Consider the following 24,555-nt stretch of genomic DNA (forward strand, 5'->3'; position numbering starts at 1 on the left):
ACTTACTCCTGTTGCTTCTTCTGCTTCTACCTCTTCTCTTGTTAATCCCTTATGCTATACTTCTCCATCTACTCGAAGTCGTACCTCTCCGGTTGCGGCTAGCTTCTTCAATTCTCTTGGCCCTGTTCTTGGGTCCGCTGGTTCGGACGGTCCTCAAAGACGTAGTCAGCTTCCCGGTAACAGGGAACGTGCTGCGTTATATAACATGGCGATGGGTTGGATGACGTACCCTCTTAGAAATCCTCCACGTGCTGTACTTGATACGTTCTGTCAATTTAATGTACCGACACAGAGGTACGTGTTTGAAGAAATGTGCAAGGTTCTGCGCGACCAGATATCGGCTGATGCATCTGACGATGTGTTGACCGCTTTGTCTGATCTACAGCTTCAGTTCTCGAGCGGAATGATAGTGGATACCAACGTTCGACGCGCTGTTGAGCGGTTGTTATCTTTCCGTCCTACTCCGATACCACAGGCCTCGTTCGTTGAGGACGTTGAGAGACAGTTAGATGCGTCTGGTCAGTTTCCCATGCGTGAAGTCCCTCCCGTATGGATGCCAGCTATTCCTGGGGCTCAACCTCCGGTAGTGGCACACTTCCAGAGAGTGTGGATACATCTCCCATGGAAACGATCGGAAGTGTTGCAGGTGAAAGAATCTCTGCCTGACCCTCGCAAAAATCCTGCAGGGTACTATAAAGAATTGTCGCAGCTCGTAGACGCTACGATAATGAATCTTGCTGATATCGATATGCTGTTCGGCAATGTCGTACCTCAACCGGTATGGGCTAAGATTCGTCAGGAAAATCATCCAAACGAATTAGGTGGTGATTGGGCTGCCCTTGTAGCGGCGGATGGGTTGCAAACTGGTGGTGCTAAACCCGAGCAGTTGATTGCTGATCTCCCTCAAAGAATAATTACACTAATGAAAACACTTATGCCAGCTATGAGGGTGAATTGGGACAAATTGTCAGCCTGTAAACAGAAGAAGGACGAGAGTGTCTCTGATTTCTTTACGAGATTTGAGGAGGCATTCATCGACCATAGTGGTCAGGATATGGGCACTGAGGGTGGTCAACGGTTGTTTGTGGATAAATTTGTCTCTAACTTGTTGCCCGACTTGAGCAATAAATTAAAAAATTCTAAGAGTGCGTGGGCCGTCTCTACATCTGCTCAAATATTGGCTACGGCACAGTATTACGAAAACAGAGAAAAAGAAGACAACGACCGTGCTGATAAAAAGACGAAAGAACTTAAAACCAAAGTGTTGTTGCAGCAGGCCTATCCTCCGCGTTCGAATCAGAATGCTTCTCAGCAAAATAGATCGCAGTCGCAATCGAATAGGTCGCAACCTCGAAATGACTCCTCTTCTCAAAGATCTTCGTTAGGGTACAATCAGTTGCCTATTGTAGACAGGAGGGTCATTTAAAATTCAACTGTCCTGTTCTAAACGATCGTAACAGTGGTAACTCATCTAGAGGAGGTCGTGGTGGTTCCCAGCAGACATCACGTGGTAGGGGTCGTGGTGTTCAAAATGATCGTTCAGATAACTCATCAAATTCCAATAACTGTTTTGACCAACGTGGATCATCGCAAGGACGATCTGCGCAGTACAATGTAGATGATTATTACGTCGATCAGGGAACTGACGACAGTAATTATTAGGACAGCCATAGACAAGGAGAGGGAGTGGTATCAGTTCCGGTTGATCAGAGAGGGCCTTACGTCGCAGTTGCTACATCGGGCGTCGTTGAGCCTTTTCTGTTGGACACTGGTGCAGCGAAAAGTTCCATAATGCATTCGAAACTCCCTGGCGCACCTTTGTCTGGCTTAACAAATGTTTCCGTTGGATTCTCTGGCGCCCCCGTTAGCAATCCAGTTTCGCGCCGTTTGCCCCTTACAATTAGGCCTCGTGAGCTTCAAGCTCCGTTGATTTTTTTTATTTTTTTTATTTTTGAAAACCTTTATTGAAATCAGAACACACAGCTATTCAGCCTGACATCCCGGAGGCAAGGCAGCAGGAATAACAGGAGAGAAATAGTGTCAAACAATTGAGACATAATCGTCAAAGGTTAATTTTATATTAAGATGAATGCAACAACAAGGCGCCCGCGGGCGCGAAAGTGGCAGTGGGGATAGTGTGACGCTGGGTGTCGGGGATGGGTAAGGGAAGAAGGCAGGGAAATGTGCATCAAGGATAGGTTGCAGAATGGGAAGGTGGAGGGAGGGGGAAGGTGACAGGAGAATACAGTACAATAGAGCTCAGTTGGCGTCACAGGCTAGGGAGACATATTATCATGCAGGCTGACTGATTCAGGCGGTAAGCACACATCTCCCCTGTACTCATTCCATGCTCCCCAAATTTTAGTCCAAGTTCGAGGTCTCCCTCTGGCCACATAGACTGTCTTCTCCCTGAACATGCACCAGTCCATGTTGGCCTTCCACTGTACCAGCAGGGGGGCCTCGGACGCACCCCACTTCTGGGCTATGTCCCTCTTAGCTACCATGTTCCCATGGGTAACCCACCTAGTCTGCGCAACGTTGTGATCGGAAGGCTCCCATACGTTCAGAAGGCATCGACGGGCTTCAGCGTGAGCAGCCACGCCAGTCACCTCCTCCATAACGCGGTGCACTCTCCTCCAGTAGGAGGCGATCACCGGGCAGTCCCAAAGGATGTGCAAGAAAGTGGCAAGAGCTCCGCAGCCCCTACGACAGAGACCGTCAGGCGAGAAACCCATGCGCATTAATCGGGGTCCTGTCATATACACTCGGCGCAGGATCTTAAATTGCACGAGGCGAAGACGGGAAGAAATGGCAACCTCCTTAGGGGAGGAAACTGCGCTCTGCCAATCCTCATCGTCCAATTCAAGGCCATCCGCCACCCACTGGTCTCTCAAACTAAGGAGGAGGTCCGTGCGCACATTGATCAATTTTTTATAGGAGAGGGAGATTGCGCTGTCCGGCATGTGCTCATCTAGTATCCTGTCTTCCAGAGGGGAACTCTCAGGAATGACGCCGTCCGGCGGAGAGGCCGAGAGCAGCGCGTGTCGCAGTTGAACGTAGCGAAAAAACTCCGTCGCGCCCAGCTGGTATTCGGTTTGTAACTGGGGGAAGGTCTTAATTGAGCCCCTGGAGAGCATATCATCAACCCTGCTGATGCCGATAAGGTCCCACTTATCAAATCCCTTGGTGTGCCATAGTCTACCCAGGATGTCCGAGTCAAAGAGGGGAGTGAACCTCGTGAGTCTGCCTTGCCACCCTTGTGCCTTAGTAACCGCCCGCCAAGTGCGGACCGCCGTACGGGTGGGGCCCGTCAACCGTCGGTCAAAAGACTTCGAGTATAGGGCCCGATAATAGTTACCATCGCCCATCAGCCATCTATCCATGGCATAGCCGGGGCTCCCCACTGGGCCATAGAAGCCGTGGTTGAGGGCAGCTAGTTGCGAAGACCAATAGTAGCGGCGCACATCCGGGAGGGCGATGCCACCGTCGTACCAGGGGAGTGTGAGTTTGTGGAAGGCAACGCGGGGCCGACCATCCCAGAGGAGGGTCCAGAGAAGGCCTTCAAGATCACGAAAGTAGCGCGCCGGGACCGGGTCCTGAGCATTTTGGAGTGCGTATAGGAACCTGGGCAGGGCCATCATCTTGAATAGAGCGGCACGGCCAAGAAGGGAGAGCGGCAGTTTACGCCAGCTGTCCACATCACGCCGTAACCGCTGAAGAGGAGGGAGTAAATTGTTATCATGCCTCAACTTGGGATTACCAGAGATGTAGATGCCCAGGTACTTGAAGCCGCGCGTGGCAATCTGAATCCTGCAGCCTCTGGGGAGACGTGGAGTATCCCCCTTGAGGACATATAGGGAGGACTTGGCCCAGTTGATAATCAGGCCAGAGTACCGCCCGAAAAATCTGATCACATCACAGGCCACAATGAGGGACCTGTAGGGGGAAGTCAGATAAAGCAGGATATCATCGGCATACAGGGAGACCCTGTCTTCGAAGCCAGGGCCCATGTAATGCCTCGCAGGTCAGGATGCACACGCAGTAAAGCTGCAAGCGGTTCAAGGGCCAAGGCAAACAGAAGGGGCGACAGGGGGCAACCATGTCTAGTACCCCGACGTAGGGGGAATGGCGCCGACAGGCGACCGTTGACCGTAACATTAGCCATCGGGTCCGCATACAATAGCTTCACCCAGCTCACAAAGACAGGTCCGAACCCGAGTTTGGTCAGCACTGCCCAGAGGTATGGCCATTCGAGCGAGTCGAAGGCCATAGTGGCGTCGAGAGACGCCAGGACAGCCGGCTCTTCGAGAGTGTGGGCCCTGGCCATGACACCATGGAGGCGTCGCAAATTGAGGGCGGTGTTTCGGTGGGGGATGAATCCCGACTGGTCGGGGTGCACGAGGTCGCTAATGACGCCAATCAATCGGTTGGCGAGCAGCTTGGCGAGGACCTTGGGCTCCACGTTAAGGAGAGAGATAGGACGGTACGATCGACAGACGTCCCGTGGCTTACCCTCCTTGTGGATGACCACGATGGTAGCTAGTCGTTGATCCAGGGGGAGACAGCCCCTCTCAAAAGACTCCAAGAACATTTTACGGAGGTGCGGGGAGATCGCGTCCGAGCGGATTTTATACAGTTCCACCGGTATGCCGTTAGGCCCGGAGGCCTTTCCGGTCCGTAGGGAGCGGATCGCAAGGTCAATCTCGTCAGCGGTGATGTCTCTATCCAGGTCCGCTCTCTCATCCTCGGAAAGGCAGGGTAGGTCAATATCCGAGAGGAAGGCCGATGAGTCCGCCTCCGAAAAGTCCGAGGCAGACTCATAGACCCCCCGAAAGTAGCCAGCGAATGAGTCAACGATAGCACTAGGGTCCGTAAGGACCACACCGTCATCTCCGAGGAGTTCGGGTACCACACGGCTGGCCATCTCCCTTCTGTCTAACCAAGCCAGCAACTTCCCGGCCTTATCGCCCACGTCGTAGATGCGGCCTCGCTGTTCCTTGGCTAGAGCGAGTGCGGCATTCGTGGCCAAGGCATGGTACTCCGCTTGTTTCAGCGAGAGGGTATGCAGGACAGAGGGGTCCGGCTCGGGCCCCAGCTGGGCCTCGAGTCGCAGGACCTCCTGCTCAACAACCAGCATGTCAGAATCCCTAGTCCGGCGGGCCTCAGCGATGAGCGCCTGGGCCTCGCCACGGAGCACCGTCTTGAAGGCTTCCCAAAGCGTAACGGCCGACCTCACCGAGCCCACGTTCTCGGAGAAATAAAGATCAATGGCTTTGGCCAGGAGGGAGCGGGTTTTGAAGTTCCGGAAATACCACGGATTGACCGCTGCCGGTCGTTCCAACAGGACCACCCCAAAGTCAAAGGAGACCCATAACGGGGAGTAATCAGAAATGCCCCGCGCCAGAAAGCGGGCTTCGGAAACGGCCAGTGCGTCCGAAGCCAATGTGAGGACATAGTCGATGCGAGAAAGACTCCCGTGTGCACCCGATAGGAAAGAAAATTGACGGAGCGTGGGATGCAGAAGTCGCCACCCGTCTACCAGACCCATGGACTCGAGAAAGGATGGCAGCCACATCTGCGGGCTACGTAGGTCGCGGGGCGGTTGGCGATCAAGCAGACCAGAGCAAACTGAATTAAAGTCACCCCCCACTATCAACCGGCCAGCCGGCATAGACAAGATGGCACCACCAAGGTCCTGAAAGGTACTAGATTGGAGCCCCGGGGGGACGTACACAGGAAACAACGTGAGGGAACGCCCTTCCCATCCACCAGCCACGGCGGCGTACCGCCCCCTGTCATCAATCAAGGTGGTCTCTATCTCTAGGGGAAAGGACGCGCGCACGAGGATGCCCGCCCCCCGGGAGCCGGAAGAGAACCCCGAGTGCGCCACCATTTTGTAACACTTACGATTCAGAGCTTTACAAGCGTTGCCCACCAAGTGCGTCTCCTGAAGAAGGACAATATCTGGCATGTGCCGTTTAATCAGATGTATCACCACCCCTCTCTTGATTCGGTCACCCAACCCGTTAACATTCCAACTGAGAATTCTCAACATCCTACCCCCCATCCCCCCACTGCCCGTCCCACCCAATGCCCAAAGACACCCGCATCAAAAACAGTTCAGGAGCACCAATGTCCCATTGCCACACAAGAGAAAGAAAGGAAAAAACAACATACAAAATAACTGTCCCCAACAAACCCCCCACCCTGCACCCCTGCAGTAGACTAAAAAGCCCCCCCAACCAGCAGTGTGCCTGTCGCCCCATTAACTACTCTACGAAAGACCCAGAGGAGTAAGGAATCTCCGTGAAATCGTCCCGCCACCCACCATGTAAATGAAGGAGAGACCATTAAGTAACAAAGCACCAGTCCGGCGGTCATTCGAGGTGGGGGTAGCATCAGCTCCTAGTTCAGTCTTGCCGCTCCGCTCCGCCCGAGGCGCCTCCAACTTCATCCTCTTGCTCGTCACGAGCAGGCGAAACAGTGTCCAGCCATTCACTGACATTTTCAGGATAGTCAAAAAAGAGGGCACGTCCCTTGTGCTCAGTACGGAGTTTCGCAGGGAACATCATTGAGTACTTGAGACCCAAGTCTCTGAGGCGTCTCTTCACCCCCGCGTAGCTCAGGCGCTGACGCTGCACCATCCTGATGAAGTCCGGATAAAAGTGCACCTCCGCATTTTGGTAGTGAAGTGGACCATGCGATCTGGAAGCTTGGAGGATCGCGTCCCGGTCTCTGAAGTTGAGGAGGCGCGCCACAATCGGTCGCGGCGACGCTCCCGTTTTCGGCGGGCCCCCCGGTACACGGTGGGCACGCTCCACTGAGAAAAAGTTACTCAGTCCAGAGGGCGCCAAATGAGTCTTAACCAAGTCCTCCACAAATAGGTCAGCTGCGTCATTCTCGGATCCTTCCGGTACCCCTACTATGCGGACGTTCTGCCGCCTGGCTCGCCCCTCAAAGTCCTCCAGCCGCCTTGAGAACAGATCAGCGGTCGTCCGCAGGTTGCGGACCTCAGTCTGTAGCTCGGAAACGTCCGAGGTTAGGCTGGCGGTCTTGATGTCGAGAGCCTTCACACGCTCGTTGGTCTTGCCCAAGTCGGCCCTAATGAGGGTGATATCAACAGCCATGGAGTCCACTTTATGAGTCAGGGTCTCGTGCTGCTGCTGCATGTCGGCACGGAGGCTAGTAATGGCACCCATGATGTCCACGAGGGTGGGGTCCGATCCATCCGGCGGGCTCGTCGATGGGGTCCCTTTAGAGACGGCCCCAGATGTAGGTGGCGACTTGAGATTCACATATCGCTCCATGCGATTATTCTGCGTTTGCGATTTGCCCCGACCACCTTTATTCGATGCCCTGTCCGGATCACCTCTGCCCGCCATGATGGGTACGTGAGAACAAAGGCGAGGTGGCAACAGGTCTGGGTCCACAGCCGAAAGGCAGACGGATCAAGAAGGCAAGACCAGGGTGCCGAAGGCTCAAGCAGGAGCGCAGTTACTTCACCAACGAAGGCGGCAGGCGGGCACTACGCAGTCCGATCGTGCGAAGTGACGAAGTCCGGAGGGACAATGGCACCGTCATGGAGCGGAGTTCAGCTCGACGTAACTTTGCTCAGGATCCACCGATTCGGAAGCCGATTGCAGTCCCCACCTCAGCAGGCCACCAGCATTACAATTCCACCAATGTGGACCAGGATTTCAGGCAGGATAGTTGCGGTGGGTCGGACGGTCCACGGAGCTCCGAGCTTACGCGGCAATCTTGGTCGCCCGCGAAGCTCCTCCCCCAAGCTCTGTTGATTTTACCTACTGGTTGTGGTGAAAATCTTTTGGGCCTGGATTTGCTAAAACGTTTGTATGCAACTTTGTATTGTTCTCCTGCGGGTGTAAAGCTTACGTTAGGTGAGAGGGTTGTCTCTCCTATGTACTTGTCTCTCGATAAGCTTCCACCGGAATTGGGTTCTCTTCCTGCATCTTTGTGGGCCACCGGTCCCAATGATGTGGGCCTGCTTGACATCTCCCCTTATGTTGTTCAGCTGAAATCTAATGTACGATTGCCACGTATTCCCCAGTATCGAATCTCTCTTGATGGTGAACGAGCACTGTTAGCGATCATCTATGATCTGATCGAGAAAGATGTTATTGAAGAAACGCGGGGAAACGTGTGCAACAGCCCTGTACTGCCCATTCTAAAACGTACTGATCCTTCGAAACCGCCTGTTTATCGTTTTGTTATTGATTTACGGGAAGTAAATAAAATTGTGATTCCTCAGTTCCCTGTTGTGCCTGACATCACGGCGCTACTGACTCTGATTCCAGCTTCTGCATCTTGGTTTTCGGTGATCGATTTGAAGAATGCTTTCTTTAGCATTCCGATTGCCGAAGAAAGCAGAGACCTTTTCGGTTTCTCTCTTGGTGGTCGCAGCTTCCGGTTTAAACGTGCTCCTCAGGGCTACTGTGAGAGTCCATCGATTTACAGTCAAGCCTTGAAGGGTCAACTGGATGCGTTTACGTTGCCGGCTGGTGCGGCCTTAATCCAATATGTCGATGACTTATTGGTGGCTGCAGATACTCAGGACATTTGCAAAATTGCTACGGTGTCGTTGCTGCAACATCTCTGTGACTTACATCACAAGGTGTCACCTTCTAAACTCCAATATTGTTGTCAAGAAGTAACCTATCTAGGTCACTTATTGTCAAAGGAGGGAAGGCGGTTGACCCCAGAGGGAATTGCAGCAATTGCGCGAATGACTGTGCCAACAACCCAAAGAGATGTGCGTGCCTTTCTAGGTATCACGTCGTATTGCAGGCAATGGATTCCAAATTTTTCATTGCTAGCGAAACCATTGGTGGCTCTTACGTGCAAGGATGTTTCAACTCCTTTACCATGGACGGAAGAATGTCAGAAGAGTTTTTCTGAATTGCGTGACTCATTGTGTTCGGCTCCTGTTTTAGGTACCCCTGACTACAGTAAGCCGTTTACATTATATGCTCACGAGAGGGAAGGTTGTGCTTTGAGTGTCTTAACGCAACCTTTTGGTGGTAAGCAACGTCCATGTGCATATTTTTCCTCGACCTTGGACCCGGTAGCTAGAGCATTGCCGAGTTGCTTGAGAGCAACAGCGGCAGCTGCGGTGTCCATCCGACAATCAGCAGGATTGGTCATGGATAATATGCTTACGGTGATGGTTCCGCATGCGGTCGACACTCTTTTGAATCGTACGAAAACTCAGCACTTGACGAGTGCGAGGTTGTCTGGGTACGAGTTGACGCTGTTGGCAAGTCATATTCAGATAAAACGTTGCAATGTTCTGAACCCGGCGACTTTGTTACCAATTAGCACAGAGTCAGATGAAATAGCAGAACATGACTGTTATCTGAGGACTGAAGAGGAAACAAAAGGTCGAGTGGACCTTAAAAACACTCCTTTGGAAAATCCAGATGGAACTTTGTATGTGGATGGTTCATGTTTTAAATTGCCGAATGGTGATGTGACGACTGCGTATGCTGTTGTAACTTTGAATACTGTTGTGGAAACTGCGAGATTGAATCAGAACTCTGCCCAGGCTGCAGAACTGATTGCTCTTACTAGAGCGTGTGTGTTAGCGAAAGGGAAACGTGTGAATGTGTTTACCGACAGCCAATATGCATTTGGCGTCGCCCATAGCTTTGGACGGTTGTGGAGAGAGAGAGGTTTTATGACGTCGCATGGTACGAAGATTCAGCATGGACAGCTTGTGAATGATCTTTTGGATGCACTTACGTTGCCTAAGCAGGTAGCGATTATTAAATGTAGTGCGCATCGTAAGGTGACGGATGATGTTGGTCGTGGTAATGCATTTGCGGATGAGATTGCTAAGGAGACTGCCCGGAACCTTAGCACTAGAATGTATGTGACGAGTTTGGTTAGGTGGCCTACAGAGACTAGTATCTGTGAGGACACTATCGAGAGTGTGAAAGCGATTCAAGATGAGGCCACCGAGACTGAAAAGACGAAGTGGAAAGAAAGTACGGGAAAGTTGGATGCGAATGGTTGTTGGGTTGATTTGTCGGAACATAAGAGATGGATGTTGCCGGATGCGTATGTGCTAGCTGTTGTGACAATGGCGCATGGGTTAGCACATATTAGTGTGAAAGGTATTTGTAAGTTGCTGTCCCATGTGTGGAAGAATGATGGTATCACGAAATGTGCTGAACAGTTGGTTAAGAATTGTATGGTATGTATGTTGTACAATCCTGGTAAGGGAACCCCAACACCTCCTGGCCATTTTGCTCCCCCTTCATGTCCTTTTGAGGTGATTCAATTAGACTTCATCCATATGGAGCGATGCAACAACCTGAAATATGTTTTAGTTGTGGTTTGCGCGTTCTCCCGATGGATTGAAGCCTACCCTCTCAAAGACAATACTGCCCTGTCGACTGCGAAAATCCTACTGAAGGAATACTTTCCTCGGTATGGAATGCCTCGGATTGTATGGTCTGATAACGGAAGTGAGTTTGTGGGGAGTGTAATGAAGAGTGTGTGTAAGGGCCTTGGAATTAATCAAAAATTCCATAGCGCCAATCATCCCCAGTCAGCTGGTTTGGTTGAAGGGTATAACGGCACCCTTAAACTTAAGCTAGCGAAGATTCAGGCTACGACTGGTCTTTCGTGGCCTGACGCTTTACCCTTAGCTTTACTGTCAACTAGGGCAACCGTACACTCCAGAGTAGGGCTTAGTCCCTATGAAATAGTGTTCGGTCGTCCTGCGAATGTCTGGGGGGTCCCTAGACCGGGTGTGTTCTCTAGTCTTGAGTACCCAATGTTGATTGACTATCTTCATGATCTGACTGCTAAACTGAGGTTAATTCACCAACAGGTTTACGAAGCACTGCCGACGCAGACGGAGGGTCCAGGCCACCAGCTCCAGCCCGGAGACTGGGTGGTAACACGCAACTTTGCCCGTAAGAAGAATTTGGAGCCCCGCTTCACTGGACCCTACCAGGTCCTCCTTGCCACGAGAACTGCCGTCCGTTTAGAAGGCCGAAAAAATTGGGTGCATGCCACCCATACGAAGAAAGTTCCTATACCCTTACCGGCAGACTCGTGGGTGAGGAGGGGCATTGCTTCAGCTGAATCCGAAGGATTGCCGGCTTTTGTACCTTTTAGCGACGCGGAGAATCCTCAGTGCAGCAGAAAGACATTGTTGAACATTTGCCACCAAAAGACTCAAGACCGGAACATTCGACTGATCAGCAGGACCCTGTTCCCTCATCGGATCCTTTGTTTGATGAACATACACGTCCTGGGAAAACTCGATACTTTTTGCGATCCAGCACTAAGGACAAATAAAAAGATTTTGTTTTGTCCCTTGACAATTGCATTTCCCGTTTTCCACGATCAGTCTGAACACCCGTATCATTGTAATTATTTTTGTATATATTGAGTTTCGTTCCATATGTATTTTTGCTTCCACAGCTGAGAGACATTTTGCATATACATTGTGAATAAAGGCCGTAGGGCCGCGCGTGTACTTCCTTCTGGTTAGTAGGTCTTGACGCTAGGTTAAAGACTGTCGGTTCCTGGGAACTCCTAGGGATTGACTACTGCTACACAGAACGAAGTGCGTCAAGAAACGTTGCGGACGGTCATAGGGGATGGCGTTTTCAAAGCTGATGGACTTGGAAGAAGCTCAGGCGCAAAGATTCAAACTGCAACAACTTATTCGTACCAAATGTTTTATGTTTCAAATGTTCATATTGCTTTTGACTGTTTCTGCACTATTGGCGGGTGGGGTGTATTACATGATGTCGTACTTCTTACCTTCTGCCATACCTACTCCTACTTCTGACCCTAAACTTACCTCCACTACATCCCCTCATTCTTTCCATATCCTACCCGAACACGAGCAGGCTAGACGTGCAGAATTCCGAAATAATTCCTTTATTCAGCTCCTTCATCAGCACCAGTTAGTGGTTAATACTACTAATTGTTGGGTGTTTGGGCTGATGCCACATACCACGGATAAGGGAATTCCATATCTGGTCTTACCGTATAGTTCCCAGGGTTCAGCTCGAGCATTCCAAACAATGTTTCGAAGCGCACTAGATTCTTACCCCAGTCGAGAGCCACGTTCTCCCTATTTTGGCCCTGGCTCGTATCATAAGCCTTTGTCTATAGCGATAGAAGATTTAGATAGAGATATCTATGAGCCGTCGCTCATCCCAGAGGAAGAGGTACAAGCCTATAGGGTCCTGAGTAAGGTCGAGTATAGTGCGCTCACGAGTGAAAAACAGCTTAAAAGCTCGCCTCCGATATGGGTCGTACCCCACATTGGTAATTTTTGTCTAATAGGTCGCAGCCGAAGATCGAAAGCTCGACTTGGAGAGAGGGCTTGCACCGAGAATTACATTCTGCCGATGGTCTCGTCCCCTGTGTTTCTGGCTGCCAAGGGTACATACTTTGTCTGCCATGATCGTGCGTATGCATGGTTGCCCTCCGACTTTGTGGGCTCATGTTTTATCGCAAACCTGTTGCCTCCGACGTTCACTGTAGACGCAGACTATCACAAGACTAGAGTTGTGAGAGGCGTAATTGGCGAAGAGGACACTCCGGTCAAGAGGCAGGAGACTTTTTCAAGGGTTTCCTCCCGTTTTGGGGGCCTATGGTTAATAGTAGGAACCTGAGACAGTTGACTCGAGTGGTGGAATCGACAGCTAATATTACTGCCAGTGCCCTTGGTAATATCACCACAGAACTTCAGGCGGATAGGCTTATGACGTTACAAAACCGTATGGTTTTAGACGTGATCTTAGCAGATCGAGGTGGGGTATGTAAGGTGATCCATTCGAGCTGCTGTATTTTCATTCCAGATAACGCTCCGACCGTCTATCAAGCCATCTCAAAGTTGCATAAGATCTCTGAATCCATACACGTGGATGTAGGGGATTGGACGCTACTTGGGTGGTTTTGGGGCCTGATGTCGACTTGGGGTAGGAAGATTCTGATGATTATCGGAGTTGTTGTGGCGTTCCTGTTCACGTGTTGCCTTTGTGTGCAGTGTGGTCCTGCCTTATGTGGCCTCTGTGCTACGACGGGTATAAGACAGCCGCCTGTTACCAAAGGAGCTCGGTTGGACAGAGCTATGTTACAGCAACATCTAGATGGTCTGATGAATATCGAGTATGATTCCGACTAGTGCTTGCCTACATAAGGGCAAAAGGAGCGTCTGAGGTTCCGTGACGATTGTAAGTGGTGTTTTCGACTCGCACGAATATGGTCGAGTCTGGTATCTATGAACCGCAAATGACGAGTTTAGTGGGTGTACGCAGTTTCGCTGTGCTAACCTAAACCGTTCGTTTGTTACGTGGGCTTTTCATCTGTACCCACGGGTTCCATCTTAGATACGGCATCCATTTTGTTTCTTGCCCTCAAGTAGCCAGCGAACGGACGTTGTCCGCTTCGCGACCCTGGGATTCCCAAGACATCCGCGGAAGACACATGTCCTTTGAAAGTGTCTTTATGACGAGGGGGATGATACTGTAAGGCAGATGGCCCCGCTCGAGGCTCATCTTGCCGTGCCGGTCTATTGTCTCAGCCGTGCATCTCATTAGGCACGTCCCTTTGATGCCTGTAGCTCGTGTTTCCCGATACCTCCCCTTTTACACCCTTTTCGATCTCCCCACTGTTTCCATCTTCCTCTGCACCTGTCCTTGTTCCTTCTTCGATCTGTTTTACTGCCGATTGGAATGTACTAATGGTGGGAAGATGAGTTTTTACAGTTGGGAACCGCCAAATGTTTCCGCACTTATGCTCCGGATCTTGAATGTATCAAAGTGACCAAAGTGACCCCTCTCGGGGATAATTATGGGAACCGAGTTGTAAACCTTTGTGTACCATGTAACCCAATGGGAGAAATCTGTATAAAAGGAGCGATCCACAGTAGCAATTTGAAGCAGTCTCCTCGAACTTACACTTGTTGTACTTCCTGTGACTTCTGTGTTCCCTGCAGTAAATAAACCTCGAATCTTTGACGCCGAAGGAAGTGTCCCGTGTCTCTGTCATTCGTACGCCGGAGCAGGTTACCCACGAAGGTTTCAGGTGTTGTCCCCTGGCACCGCTGGGTCTTAAATAACCCAGTCCTTCAAAGTACAGTCTGAGAATATGTTTGGTCCAGCGTCTTGCGGTAGTCTCAGCTAACCTGCTTTCTTCCAAGTTTTTTCCCCCTTTGAATTCTTGGATTTGTAGCCCTGTTTTAGAGTAGAATAAACAAGACTACAAGCCCCAGAATTCCAAGTATAAACCTGGACTAGAGCAGCACATCACTCATGGAGCTGGGGACCTTGGCAGGGCTGGCGTGTAACGTTTTTGCATTCTCAATAGAGGTGTTAGGACATAGAAAGCAGGGTAGCTTCAACATACATGTCATGTGTGATAAACAGCCCTGTCTTAGTAGCCAACAACAGTTTATTATCTTGTGATTTTTTAACTCATACTTATAATATTAAAAGTTAAACTACAAGTCCCAGAATGCAACTTGTGTTTCACTAAAGAGATACTTCGCAGCAGTGTTCTATGAATACATCAGTAAAACTGTCACCATAATGCTTGGGATTTGATATCCACCACTAAGGGAATGCTTGGTAACCTCTGCTACAAGGCTTGTCCTTGTGCCTAGTGGATATTGGAAATTCCTTCCTAGAAACAGAAGCATGTTTGTTTTAACATTTATGTTGCATAGCTCCAGCGAACAAATGCCAAAGTGCTTGCTTCATACACACGAAGCACTATTATCAAAACTGTACCAGGAAATAATTCACTCCGAGTAAATATACTTCTTGAGAATTTATAGAGCCAGAGTAAACGCCGAACATTGACCTGGCTTCCTGTTGCAAACAAAAACGTTGTCAGAATCAGTCCCAGCTGACTACTAACACGGACACAAGGACGATTAAACACGTGTGAACACTAGCTGGAATGAGGTGCCTTGTGTAAAATGGGAAAACAAAGTTTAAAGTGAGAAATGTTAGAATATAACAAATATTGCAAAACGTAAAGGTCTTTTTTTATTAACTGGTCGGTTATAAACAGTTGCATTTTGTTGTGGACAGCGGGTCATTGGGGGTTTAAGCACTGCAGGCCTCCAGGCCAGACGTCCCGACTGAACTTTTTTTTTATTGGGGCTATTGTTATTGTGAGGTTTATGGCGGGGTATTCTGGCCGCCTGAAAGTGTGCAGAACAAAAGAAGGAATTCCATGGCTTGCAAGAGTGTGAAACATCACATGTTTTCACCAGTTGGAAACGAAACAAGAACAGGATACTTTAATGCTTTAAGCTGCGTCATAAAGATTGAAATCTGTTGCCTGGCAGCATCTGTGAGATGCAAATCAACTAACAGCAGGAAGCTAAGCTCCAGAAAAAAAATAGAAGTCACTGCTGAAGTAAGGGGTAAAAACACAACTCCCTCTTCGCATACGTTTAAATGCACGAAAAATGCTATTACTTTGTAGTCGTCAAGATAAATAAAAATGTCATTTTTGCCTATATTTTACAAAGAGAACGGACCCAGGAAACTCTGTCAAAAGCCGTAAAATACATCACCAAGAAAAGATGTAAATTAAAACATTAGCTTTACATAAAATACTGTTGGCCAGGTCCCTTGCCCCTATGCGTCTTAGTGTCACTGCGCCTGCTGCACCACTAATGCATACATGTAAATCGTCAGTGTGAACTATGCCCATGCTGTTAATAGGATCTCTGCTAATATTACAAGGAACAATTTAATAACAGCCCCAGCAACACTAACAATACATATTAAGTCCAGTAAACTCAGCTGTCAAACAGCAAGTATTAAAACGTAATTAAAGCACTAGTCCGGGCCATTACTACAGTTTCTGTGTTAAATATTAAGGGACACCACCACATCACTCAGGGACACCATAACACCACTCAGCAACACCACCACACCACTCAGGGACACCACCACATCACTCAGGGACACCACCACATCATCACTCAGGGACACCACCACATCATCACTCAGGGACACCACCACAGCACTGAGGGACATCACCACACCACTCAGGGACACCACCACACCACTCAGGGACACCACAACAGCACTGAGGGACACCACCACAGCCCTCAGGGACACCACCACAGCCCTCAGGGACACCAACACGGCACTCAGGGACACCACCACAGCCCTTAGGGACACCAACACAGCACTCAGGGACACCACCACATCACTGATGTACACCACAAAATCAATCAGGGACACCACCACATCACTCAGGGACACCACCACATCACTCAGGGACACCACTACACTACTCAGGGACACCACCACACCACTCTGGGACACCACCACATCACTCACGGACACCACCACATCACTCACGGACACCGCCACATCACTCAGGGATACCACCACATCACTCTGGGACTCCACCACATCACTCTAATACACCACCACATCACTCAGCACCATAACAGCATCACTCAGCACCACAACAGCACTGTCCTTGCTGGCTAACAACAAGCATTCCCATAGCCAATAGGACTCGCATTAGGAAAGTGTAAGCTATTGGCTTTATAAATAACAATGCTATTAATTTATATATTTTCAATGCCAACACAAAATAAAAAAAATTATTGCCATTTACAATACCAATAGCTCACACTTTCCTAATGTGAGACCTATTGGCAACGCCAGTGCTTGTTTTCCACAGTTTTTATGCAGCTCAAACTTGATCCGATGGAAGTGGCTGCATCATGGAGGAATTGGACACTGCAGAGCCAAGGGTTATCTTACCTCGCTGGTAATGATATAGGGGCGTATTTTATGGGGGAGTATGAGGTGCGCATGGGGGGAAGGTACAAGCACATTATACACTCTTGCCTCTTACTTTAAGGAGGGTCCATTAGAACGCTGCCTTGCGGCAACTTGGACCCTGCAATGAGCACTTGCCCTTTAACACTGCCATTTTAAGGCCTTTTTATTAGCAGTATGGCTGACCAACAGGACACTGGAGTGCCTAGAAGCAAAACAATCTTAAGGTAGAGGGGAATTCTGTGGGGGCACAGACGTTTTAAGGCATAGGCAAAGTAGGATCTGGCCCAAGTAATGGCCCCAGTCTTTCAAGCCTCCCCAGCCGTGTACCTGGGGGGGGGGGGGGGGGGGGGGGGGGGGGGGTCCGCCCCAGGCGGCACCATTTTTGAGGCGGCCGCGGCCACATGGCACTGGGGGCCCGTTGCGGCCGCCTTTATAATTTATTTGGGGGATAAGGGGGAACGATTCGAACGAACAGTGTCCCCAAAAATTATTAAGGCGGCCGCAACGGGGCTCCAGTGCCGCGCGGCCGCCGGGCAGTCAATCAGTTTAGTGTGCGCAGCCTCGCAACCAGAACGTAGCAGTGATGACGCATTACGCGTTCACCGCTACGCTCTAGTCGTGTTGTGTTGAGGAGTCAATACTGGCCTTGGGGCGCCGGCGGGAAGTGCTTTGTACTTGCAAGTTGCAGGCACTGACGGGCAGCTTTCAAAATTGAAAGAGGTGAGAGAGAATTATGGGCATAATCATTTGCCGCATTTGTGCCCCTTTGAGTTTTGGGCCCGCTGAATCACAACGTAGACCCTGCAGCCCCTGTGGCACACGGGAGCCTTATGCTTCCACATGGCCCCCAAACCATTCAAAGAGGCCCATTCAGCCCAAGGTCAGAGAATACCGGTGAGATATGGGAGACTCGGCCCCACATCACATTCTGCAAATAGGACCCAGGATTATTCATTTGACCACTGACATACAGTAGGTATACAGTTATTCGTCATGTATTTTTCATACATGGTCTATTAATGTATGTTTTAGCTTTTCCCCAGGAAGTGGCATTTTTCACATAGCTGTGAATAGGCAACTGTTTTAAATCTACAGCAGCTAAAGTCAAAAGATGCATTTTAGTCATGGCCAGTGGAATTATGCGATCGTCGCACTTGCCACAGCACCTATCATCTGTTACATAATCTGCAAATGTTAACATTTTTTTTAATAAAAAACAATCAAAAGCTAAGGAAACCTAGCGACGTGTGTCCCTGTACAGTGTTAAGACTTTTCTTCCCAAGGGTTGAATAGTCATCTTTCATTGGTTATTGCTATACTTGGGTGTTATACAGCTACTAATGAGGTGAAATCGTTTCCCAGACAGTATTAAAATGACAAAATGATGAAGTAATTCTATCATAAAATGTGCCATATTTCGCTGCATAATATGCCTATTATTGCTAAATAATTTAGTCAACCCTGCCATATGATTTGGTCCTCCCCTGCCACATAACTCCAGGCCTCTTGATCTTAGTGCAGCAGAAAGCTGACGAGGTAGGTATATATTCTACATTGGCACTAAATCATTTATGATTTATATTTATTTTTCTATTGCTTTGTTTGCTTTTATTTGGGCGCTATTTAGAAGATTTGAGTCGCTCTACATTTCATCTGCTGGCAATTTTTGGACATTTGCAAAGCTGTCACTAACAGATGCTGGAAATTGAAGGTTGAACATGGGTGTTGGCTTGAAGTGATGGGCCAGCTCAGTCAACTCATGAGTTGGGAAGTTGACTGGTGGATTCTATTGGGACTCACCCTGAGTTTGGGGCATTGTATAGATAGTATGTTTTCCCAGAGGAATTTACTATGACATGTGAAGCTTGCAACAGTAATTCATTCAAATATGGGGAATTAGCTACTAGAGAAATATCTGCTCCGCAAGACACCAATGGACCTACTGAACTTTTTGGTAAAGTGCCTGGTCATAAGATTTTACAAGATTTTGAATGAGAATCAAGTTCAAGATTCAAATACAAATCCCCTTATATGGATTTTGATAGCACTGGACACAATCTACAAGGATAACATGGATGGCAAAGAATAACCCGAAGGGCATTGGTAAAAAAGCGACACATTTATGTTTAACCACCTTGCAACAAGCACAGCCATCCTGAACACTTTCACTCACTCACACTAAAGAGGCTGCAGGCTTCAATCACAAGGTACCTAGGAGTTGCAAAAATGATATGACAGAAACGCTTTGCAAAGGATTTCCTTTTCCCAAAAAAGTTAGTGAAAATGTGTTTATAATTAGCATATAGATTTACTCGTGTTTTTAAAAAAAATGTATTCCTACTCTGAGGCCATTACGAAATTGCAGTATTACATAAAAATAAATTAATGGAAAAAGTAAAACAAAAATATGTTTTATCTTTCCATTGGCTAAATGAAAAAACATTCTACTCATCATTAATTCACACCACAATAATTTGTATGTCGATTGTTACAGATGATAGAATGATTCCTTGAGCAGGGACCTATGGGCAGGGCCACTGGAATTATGTGATTGTGCAGGCCTGGCCTTTTTGGCATAGTTATGGATTTGCCGCATTTGCCACCTAATCTATGTCTAGTGTTAGCAAGCGTAAAAAAAAAAAAATGAACTAATACTATCACATAATGTGCTGCATTATGCTGCATAGTTTGCTTTTTCTTGTTGCACAATTTAGTCAACACTGCTGCATAATTTGAATAAAAGCTTCAGCCTCAATTTTCCACATTATATTTTAAAGTTGTGACATGCAAAGTCCTTCCCCTTTTCCAAAGCTAGAAGGGCAACAGAGAAAGCGAAGTCAGTAGCTCTTTGGGTGGTAGTTATTGTCTTAAAAATGTCATGTATGTGCATGTAACGTGCATGATCGAGGTAACTATCACCGGGGATACTACGTGTCTCTCGGACTTCTTTCAAGTGCCCACCGTCCTTTATCCCCAGCCCGCCCCCCTCCCCCACCTAGGGGCGGCAATCTGAGGGATGGCCCCGGGCACCTCAAGCTCTAGCTACGCCCCTGAGCCTCCACACCCAGAGCCAGCCATGTTCTGCAGAGTTTTGCCCTGATGACTTGAATATTTCTTAAAACAGATTGTTAAATACTGTTTTCCTTTAATTTATTTTTTAATGTCTATGATGTTTCAGAGTCTATTACGGATATTTTGCAGAGAAATGTTTTGTTTATATTTCAGGCAAACACCCATAAAAAAAGTTTCAGATCAAAACAGAACCTCACATGTGAGAAAAGAGAGAGTGTCAGTAATACTAATTGTATATTAGTGAGCTATTGCTGGTTTACGATATTGAAAACACGTTACTATCCGTGATGATTAAATGTAATCACAGATTTGAATTTGGATAGTGTTCCTTTGCATTGCCAGGGACCTAGCTAAACATGGCACAAAGCGCTGGAATCAGGAGCCCCCAAAATACGGCTGGCCAAGGGACGCCAACATCCTTAAAATGCCCATACGTGAGGGGTGCACGGGGTGTGCATGTTGGGGGAGGCAAATGCACTTGATGACACCTTTGCGCATGCACTTTAAATGGATGATAATTAGAACGTGCTGCGAGCGTATTCTAAACTCGTTAAGAGCATTTGCACTTTAACCCTCCCTTGCTGCTAAGCATTTGAATTGGGTGTTGTCACGTGATGTGTGCTGTTCATATAAGGAGAGGGTGGTGCTGTGTGTTAACCGTGAGACGGAGGAGGGCAGCATGTCAAGTTTAATACTTTCTTCAGGCGCGAAGTATGGCCTGGGAGTTGTGAGGTTCCAGGTCACGAGGTGGAACTGATGGGAGCGATTGCGTCCCTTTATTTATTTATTATTGTTGAGGAGAAACAATTAGGTTTGGTTTCTAGCCCACTGCCTGTAATTCCAGCCTATCACACAAAACCGCGGAATATGGGTGGCATCGACCATGTTGAGACGGCCCTGCCCCCACCTGCTTAGCCGGTAGGCTTTAATGTAGAATTGCTTCTTTGGCTAAAAATATTGGGGCAGATTTACAAGCCACATTTTTGCGTCACATTTAACATATGAAAAGTGACGCAAAAGTGGCGCAAGGGGCTTGTAAATCTGCCCCATCGAGTACTCCAAAGAACACAGAGTATCCAGGGTATGCAGACGAGCGCCTCTCCTAAATTATTTAACCTGTGGATAAGAAGTTTATATGCCTTACTTTGCTCATTGGATGTGCTCATTAATTTGAATTGTAGATGGACAATTTTACGATACTTTTTAATATAATGGTTTTGGATAGGATTGTGTTTTGTGTTATAATGTGCTTCACTGTGCGTTCTATTGCAAGGGCTTTACTTAATTAAGAAACAAAAATATTCCATACCATACCTTTGTTTCAACCAACTTCAGAGTACTAAAAACGAGCTCCACTTTTGTTTCCCTACCTCAGCCTTTAGCTGCGTGTACACCAGAAAGATTGTCACCTATTTACTTTACTTGTTTTGACTACAAAAAGTGAGGATTCTTAACACCAGTCCCCACGAAACAAAAAAGCAGCAATTGGTCAGAAGACATGTCTGACACATGCCTACTGTTTTTTTTAAGTTTTAATGTAGCAAGATCTCACCATATTTTCCAAAAATGAATATATCCTTGTGTATATATATAACTGGTGCTTCTCCCTGTTCTGCCCCAAACGCGGCCAGTGCCGTGGTCTGGGTGTGCACGTGTGTGTCATGGGTGTAAATTAGAGATATCTCTGTCATGGCCTTGCTACACAGGTCTGAGGTCTCGGGGCTCATGGGGACAAAGAACAGAGGAACAAGCAGCTACCTCGGCGCACAAATGTACAGAAGAACAACTACGGGTTAACAGCCAGGCTACGGGGCGGTGTGAGATGGGGTGAACCACGTGATGTCATTGGGTACAGTGGCGGATTCCATCCATACCCCTCCCGCCTGCCTTTGATCTCACTATTTTTGCCGAAGCTGTGATAAGTTTCAATGGCTGCCCTAAACTGTCTGCTGGGGCCTCCACAATCCTCACCAAGTGCCCTGCTCTGGACAGACTTCTCCTGCGCACCGATGCAGAGCAGACCCGGGGGTGGTGGGCTTTGCACATAAACCGTCTGAGGCGGCGCTGCGCCCTCATGCGTGTCGCCTCCTTTCAGAGGCGCGCCACCCCGCGGCTCGTGAGTGTGTCCGCGTGCCGGATGGTGTCCGTGGAAAGGTGCTAAGTTGTAAAATGGTTATACAAGGCCTACGCGGGCCTCCTCCGCCCAGGCCTGGTTGGGGTCCAACGCCTGTGGATTCACTGCAAACTCGGTCCTGTACACCATTCTCGGTTCTCCTGAGGGCCATGAAACACCGGTGCTGACTGAATAGAGCCGGGGCAGTGCTAGTTACCACCTCAGTGGTAAATGCGTGTTCGGGAAAGGAACTTGTGATGAAGGTAAGTTACTCCATTTCAGGGCATGGGCTGAAAATGTAGCAAACAGACCGTGGAGATGGGGTAAAATAATGTATCGTCATTGGGGTACAGTGGAGGATCACCTCCTTACACCTCTCGTCTGCCCAGCGGCCCCTTTGATATCCATGTGAGAAGAGTTTAAATGGCTGCCCTAAGCTATCTGCTGCAGAGGCCTCCACAACCAAATGGATGCTGCTGTTGGCTAGAAATGTAGCAGAATTTGTTGTTTATATTTAAGATAAATAACACATTAACGCACAAAACAAGGTAACGGCGCAACAAAACTGAATGCAACAGAAAACCACAGTACAACCAGACAATATCGCACACGGTGCACTATTTAATAGCCCCCCCCCCCCCCCCCCCCCCCGGCCACAATATGTGGGAGGTGTCTGGATCAATAGGAAACTTGTATTAGTATTGAGGCCTGGCGCATAAATGCAGACTGTGGGTTTTAGAGAACACAAACCAGCTCATCTGCATCACACACAGCGACATTTTAGGAAAGGCACTTTTGGTTACAGACCTTCAATTCTCATAGCTGCAACAAGTAATAGCGGTTAGAAACAATACGGAGGTGTATTAAGCATGAACAAGTACAACTCCAGGATGTGTTCTCTTAGCTTCAAAAATTGATAGCTCTTAGAAACAGGAAGGCGGTATAAACAAGTAACAATCCCGGGGCATAGCTGCAAAAATTGATAGCTCTTAGAAACAGGAAGGCGGCATAAACAAGTAACAATCCCGGGGCATGAGGGCAAGCTCCAGGCAGTGCTGCCGCCGTAGGAGGCACGTCTGAGAATCAGGTACTCACCAATCGGGGGTCTCTTCTTGACCCCAGTCTGAGTCTTCACATTCGTAGTAGCTGTAGGTTTCTCCTTGCCTATAGTATGACATCGCAGCACCTCAGTCGCGTCTGTCTGTCTGCTCTCTGCTTCGGTCTTCCAACTCTTCCTGTTTTAGCAGTGTTTGCTCTGTGCTTCAGCGTTGGTCTGTCTGTCTCCCGGTCTCTTCCTTTGCTAATGAGGCGAAGGGGGTCGTTGTGTCACGAATGCACCCGCCCACCAGCCCCTCCCCACGACCCTTTTCACCCAGAACCAGAGCCCTCCCCTAAAACCTAACGTTTGTTTTGTACCTTCCAAGCGCAAAAAACAAGCATTTGCAATGCAATAGGTCTCACATTTGCAAAAGTTTGAGCTTTTGGCATTGTAAATGACAAATCTTTTCTTTATGTGTTGGTTTTGAAAACAGGTAAATAAGGCTTAAATTCTCGCAAAGGCAAGACATATTGCATTTGCAATGCAATAGGTCTCGCAGTTATGCGAATTTCAGTTATTGGCATTGTAAATCACAATGCCTTTTATTTATGTTTTTAAAATAAAAACAAAAATAAAATCATTGTTATTTGCAATATGAATAGCTCAAACGTGTGTATATACATTGCAAATGCTTGTTTTCCTTTTAATCTTACCCTTGTATTCTCCACCCATATTAAAGTAAACCATTTTTAAGATACAGGAGGAAATTTTATACATCACCAGATGGATCCCTCCAGTACTTTCCCTTGGAAGGCGGCAGTACTCACCTAGGGTAGCGAGAACCTAGGTGCAAAACTCATTCATGGTGCCACCCAGGGTCGGATTGGGATTGAAAATCGGCCCGGGCACACACAAAAAATCGGCCTCCATTTGCATAATGCCTTTCCTAAAATCACTGCTTAAGCGTAAGTGCATTGAAAAGTAGGAAGGGGGTTGGGGGGGGGTTAAAAAAAATGCACGCATTAGTTTACACTAGTGAAACACACCTGAAAACAAGTGAGGCCACATCTACTGAGGCCCCCTGTTCTGCTCAGTATGTGCATACATTAAGGGGCCGGCCAGGAGACAAACGGAGTGATACCTCTGCCTGTTGCTAAATCGGGGGTGGGCTGCTCAAAAAAGCAGCCCACAGCAGGAACTCAGACACCGGCCCCTCGGGCATTGCCCGAGTGCCCGTGTTACCAATCCGAGGCTGGCGCCACCCAACGTTACACCATAGTGATGATACCTTGTTCCGAAGGTCATGATTGGTTAAGTGTTTCAGGTCAACACTGGAGAAATCCAGACCCTGCAAAACCGAGAGAGTTCACTCTCCCTTGATTATGAATGGCCACAGTACTGCAGCCAATCAAGACACAGAGACATGTTGTCTGGCCCTGCACAAGAAGATGGGCAGAGTACTGTAGCCAATCATGGTGCAGGTGCATGTTACCTGGCACTGACCCAGATGATGAGCAGAG

General features: G+C 48.4%; 1 protein-coding gene across 1 annotated transcript in view; it reads right to left on the minus strand.

Moving 5' to 3' along the window:
* LOC147701825 (uncharacterized) overlaps positions 1 to 23,336 on the minus strand; it is a 58,881-nt gene extending 35,545 nt beyond the window's left edge. The window contains exon 1 of the mRNA XM_086928708.1: positions 23,092 to 23,336. Within this exon, the coding sequence (XP_086784834.1) occupies positions 23,092 to 23,174 (83 nt within the window). The 5' untranslated portion in view covers positions 23,175 to 23,336. The remainder of the gene's footprint in view (positions 1 to 23,091) is intronic.
* Between the last annotated feature and the right edge of the window lie 1,219 nt (positions 23,337 to 24,555).

This window comes from Lissotriton vulgaris, chromosome 7 (genome assembly GCF_964263255.1).
Source record: "Lissotriton vulgaris chromosome 7, aLisVul1.2, whole genome shotgun sequence".
Classification (NCBI taxonomy): domain Eukaryota; kingdom Metazoa; phylum Chordata; class Amphibia; order Caudata; family Salamandridae; genus Lissotriton; species Lissotriton vulgaris.